Consider the following 4,815-nt stretch of genomic DNA (forward strand, 5'->3'; position numbering starts at 1 on the left):
GAGAGAGAGAGAGAGAGAGAGCGCTAAGTAGAACCAGGCCCCAAAGATTTTTTAGGGTAATCAAAGCTCCATAAAATGTTCTGCAGGCTTTGGGCTGTGTGGCCCAAAGCTGAAGCTTTGTGAAGAGATACAAATTTCATAAAAACTAATAGTTCAGATACATATCTATCTCAAAACAACAAATTTTATTTCTTATTAAAATATGAATTTAAATAATCATATTATAAATAATTTCCATCAAAATTATATACCCCCTCTGTCCATAAATATTAGAGGCCATTGGCTTTCAGCGTCATCTTTGAACACTGTAAACGCCATAAATTTCAATTCCTCGGTCTAGATATCATGAAAATTTTGGAGAATATTCATTACTGCAAGCATGTTGGGAAAGGAGAATTTGCAAGATCATGGAGGCCAAATTTCAGCACCTTCAGCGACCTGGTAGGAAGGCCTTAATGCTACGCTAGAAGATCTATGCATGATGGAACGTTTAGAAAAAAATTAACTAACAAGATAGTAGAAGATGCCGCTGAAGGTGCTGAAATTTAGATAACTTAACTAGCTGACATAATGGGAAGACGTCTTAGTTCTTGGAAGTGGATTACCTTATCGGTTTCACAAGACAGTAGAGGAATCTATTGTGTACTCACACGATTCATCTCTGTAAGAATAATAAAGAAATTGCTATGTGGCAAACTTAATGAAGTGGGTAGGTTGCATGTTTACATAAATAAGACTAGCAAAAAGTCCCGTGTGTTGCAACGGAAGAAAAAGAAATCATCAATGCGCCGCCAGGTGGGCTTTCTCTGTTGGGCCAAAACAGGTGGCAAGTAACGAAACCAAATAGGGTACGTGAAGTTAATTGAAGCGGGACCAAACGAAGCGGGACGAAACCAAGAATATCATCCTCCCTTTAATAGTAGGTATAGATAGTGATGATGAATTTTTTTAAGTATATAGGACATGTTCTCTCTGGCATAGAGGTGACAGCGGCGGAGGCTAAAAGGCATTTTTTGGAAAAGGAGGATAACCCCCGGCCTCTGCATCCGGGAGATGCATGCGGCCATTTTATTGATTATTTCCAAAGACCTTACAAAGTAGAACAACAATATGCCTGAATCCGCCATCTTGGCAACATCTGCCGCTACTCCTATCCAAATGATGAAGGGGTGCAAGCTGGGCCACATACCTAGACCTCTCACCTAAGCCTAACATCTAAAGCCGGAGGCCCCGACCAAGCCATCTGCCGGGTCCGGGCTCAAACCGGTCCGACACATTCACATGTGTCGTCGCCGCCATCTTCCACTGGTTCATCTTCAGAAGCGGCGACGACCGTGCCTTTCCAATTGAGCCAGATCACGCGCACCGACCGCCGCAGAAGCCGTCGCCGGCCGCCAACGACCACCGGATCCCGCCGCCTGCGCGGCCGGGATACCGATCTTCAGAAGCGGTGCATACCGTGCCTTTCCAATGGAGCCGCCGCTCCAGATCCAAGGTTCCCCACGCAGATGCTGGGCAACCGAGGCCCCGCCGCCACCATCCTTGGCGCCCCGGCCTTGCCTGGCGGTTGCCTCAGGCGGCAGCGAGGAAGGAAAGAGGGGGGGAGGGTGAGGAGGAGGGGCGGCTAGGGTTGGGAGGGAAGGCTAAAAGACATATTAGCGTATAGCGATTTGGGAATGCCGACGCAAACTGTTTTGACCATCTGTAATGCAATACTGCTCCCTCAGTTTCATATTAGTTCTCGCTGATTTACTACAACTTTATAGTAAGTCGCTACTAAATCAGCGACAACTAATATAAAACGAAGGGAGTACGTTTACAATACAAGCACATATATCCTATCCACTACCTTTTCACTAGTATAGCAATAATATAAAGCAAACTCCCTCCGTTCCATATTAGTTGTCGCTGATTTAATACAACTTTATACTCTAGGTCGCAACTAAATCAGTGACAACTAATATAAAACGGAGGGAGTACGTTCGTAACACAAGCTCATATACCCTAGCTACTACCTTTTCACTAGTATAGCAGTAGTATAAGGCAAACTCTTCTGGTTGCTCCTTATTTACGCATCTTGATGATGTTCCCATGCGACAACGCCAGCTGCAAATTAAGTACGATGACGATCATATCAAACTGGCGTGGCTATAGCCTCAAGGGGCGTAGCCATGGACAAGTTCACCCCAAGCCTTTCACCCATGTCCAGCCCCTTCTTCTCCACATGTACGGGAAGCCTCCACTCAAAGCGATGCAGCAAGGACGCGAGCATGAGATGAACCATGCGAGCGGCCAGCATCCACCCCGGACACATCCTCCTCCCGGACCCAAAGGGCAGGAGCTCGAAGTCTCGGCCCTTGAAGTCCACCTCCTTCTCCAGGAACCTCTCCGGCATGAACTTTTCCGGTTCGGACCATACCTTGCCGTCATGTCCAATGGCCCACACGTTCACCAGAATGCGCGCGCCCTGGGGAACCGTGTATCCCCGGACCTGTGTCGTCCTCTCCGCCACGTGCGGCAGCAGGAACGGCGCCGGAGGATGTAGACGGAACGTCTCCTTCACGATGGCTTGGAGGTACTTGAGCTGTCCGATGTCGGACTCCTCAACGTGCTCTTTAGAGCCTATCACTTGGTCGAGCTCTTCGCGGGCTCTCGACATGCATGATGGATTCAGTAGCAGCTCTGCCATCGCCCATTCTACGGTGGCTGAACTTGTATCCGTCCCGGCGCTGAACAAGTCCTGATCACATGCATGTACCGTACGTACGTGAGCTATATATTTGTCGCTACATTTCGGTATGGATGCACGTTTGCAATTTAGAAAAAGAGACTCGGTAATACTTGGAAGATATATACCGAAATCAATGAGAGGAGCGTCTGGCGCTCGAAGCCCCGGTCATCGTCGGTGTTGCGATACTCAAGCAGCACGTCCAGGAAGTTTTTCTTGGGCGCCTCACCTGCGGCGGCCGCGTGGTCCCGAATCTGACGCTCGATCCGCTCGGCGATCATGGCATGCAGCCGCGTGAACAAGCCCTCGATGCGTCTCCTCAGGCCCTGCAGGTCTAGCCACGCCACTTCAGGGATGAAGTCCGATAGGTTTGGCAATCCGACGGTCATGTTTAGCTCTGCGAGCATGTCCTTGAAGTCCGAAGGCTTGACATGGCGGTCGTCGAGGACGGCTAGCTCGGTTGAGAAGATGGTGGAGGAGAGCAGGTTAAGTGCAGTTGTAAAGCCGAGGCGGCCGACGCGAACGGGTGTGCCCTCTCGTGCCAGCTGCGTCACGTGGGAGACGAGTTGCTGCACCTTCTCCTGGCGCAGAGACTGGTGCATGTCGAGACGGTGCGGCGCGAAGAGCTCACCTGAGCACACCTTGCGTAGGGCACGCCACCGGGGGCTGCTGGCCGGAAGCCAGCCCATGGAGTGTGTGTTGTGCGCAAACACGTGGGTGCCGTCTGGGATGGAGCGCCCCGAGAAAGCTGCGTCATGGCGCTGGAGGATGTCACGGGCGGCATCTGGGGAGGAGGCGACGATGGTGGTTACCGTGCCTAGGCGGATCGCCATGATCGGGCCGTGGCGCTCTGCGAGGCGCGCGAGGGTGCGGTGTGGTAGTGCGCCCAGGGAGAGGAGGTTGCCGACGAGTGGCAGCGGGCAAGGACCCGGGGGCAGCTTGCGACGACGGCCGGCCAAGAGGCCTAAGAGGTATAGAGAGGAGATGATGAGGATGAAAACTGTTGTGCAAAACAAGAGGAGCTCCATGCTTGGTGATCACTTGGTGAGCCGAGTTCCCTCCTGAATGTAGCACTTTATATAGGAGGCAGACTACGTGTAATCTCTACTCCTAATGTCTGAGTTGGTAGGATTGCGTCCACGGTTTATTTTCGTCTGGTTTATTTTCGTCTCACATCCCACCACCATATCTCATCAAGTTGTTTTTTTTACCTTCACAATAAAAACTTTCCTAACCTTTCCAAAGTTTTCTAACTAGACACATTATAAACGGGAAGGAATTGATAGCACGTTACCAATCAATAAAATTTAGTTTTATGACAATCAATTCTAAATTTTAATCTCTACTTCTAATGGACGAATTGATTGAATAGTCCCACCATTTTCAACCGGTTTATTTTCAACCGGTTATTGTTCGTCTGATTTATTTGTCCCACCTCCCATCTGGATTGATAGCCTTTATGGTAATCAATCACAATTAATCCACGTATGGAAAGGCTATAAACTCAGAAATCTCATCAATCCAGCCTTTATGGTAATCAATCACAATTAATCCATGTATGGAAAGGTTATAAACTCAGAAATCTCATCACCGTTTTTTTCGTCATCCTACCACCTCTGCTCAGTATAACCGGTACAGGGAGGAGAAAAGAGAAAAAAAAAGCCCAGCTCGCACGACCTTCCTCCTCGATCCCATCTCGACCTCCGTCCCGCCGCCACCTCCTGCCCCGCCCCGCCCAGCCTCACCGCGCGCCGCCCGCCGCCGACGCTCCGCCCACCGCAGCCGCGCCCGCACCCATCTCCCATCGATGCGCCACCATCTCCTGTATCCATGCTCCGCCGTCTGAATCCCGCCGTCGAGTCTGTCCTGCTCGCCGTGGCCAATGATCGCATCGACCGGGACCGCATCCCTCCCCAAACGGCGGCGATGACGGAAGGCGCCGCCCAGCTCCTGACTGACGGAGTCGCCGGGTTACCGCTCCTCGGGGCCAGCCCCTCCCCCGTGTCGGGTCGCGCATCGGCTTGGAGGCCCCTCGGGGCTGCCGCCGATGCGGGAGTCCTGCACGGCCGTGGGGACTGGGGACCAAG

General features: G+C 51.3%; 1 protein-coding gene across 1 annotated transcript; it reads right to left on the reverse strand.

Annotated features, from left to right (window-relative positions):
- Positions 1-1,690: 1,690 nt before the first annotated feature.
- Positions 1,691-3,773, reverse strand: LOC119287200 (geraniol 8-hydroxylase-like). The gene is made up of 2 exons (XM_037566728.1): positions 2,857-3,773; positions 1,691-2,740 (listed from the first exon to the last, which is right to left on the reverse strand). The coding sequence occupies exons 1-2, from the start codon at positions 3,754-3,756 to the stop codon at positions 2,135-2,137; spliced, it is 1,506 nt and encodes a 501-aa protein (XP_037422625.1). The 5' UTR covers positions 3,757-3,773; the 3' UTR covers positions 1,691-2,134.
- Between the last annotated feature and the right edge of the window lie 1,042 nt (positions 3,774-4,815).

The sequence above is a fragment of the Triticum dicoccoides genome, chromosome 4A (genome assembly GCF_002162155.2).
Source record: "Triticum dicoccoides isolate Atlit2015 ecotype Zavitan chromosome 4A, WEW_v2.0, whole genome shotgun sequence".
Classification (NCBI taxonomy): domain Eukaryota; kingdom Viridiplantae; phylum Streptophyta; class Magnoliopsida; order Poales; family Poaceae; genus Triticum; species Triticum dicoccoides.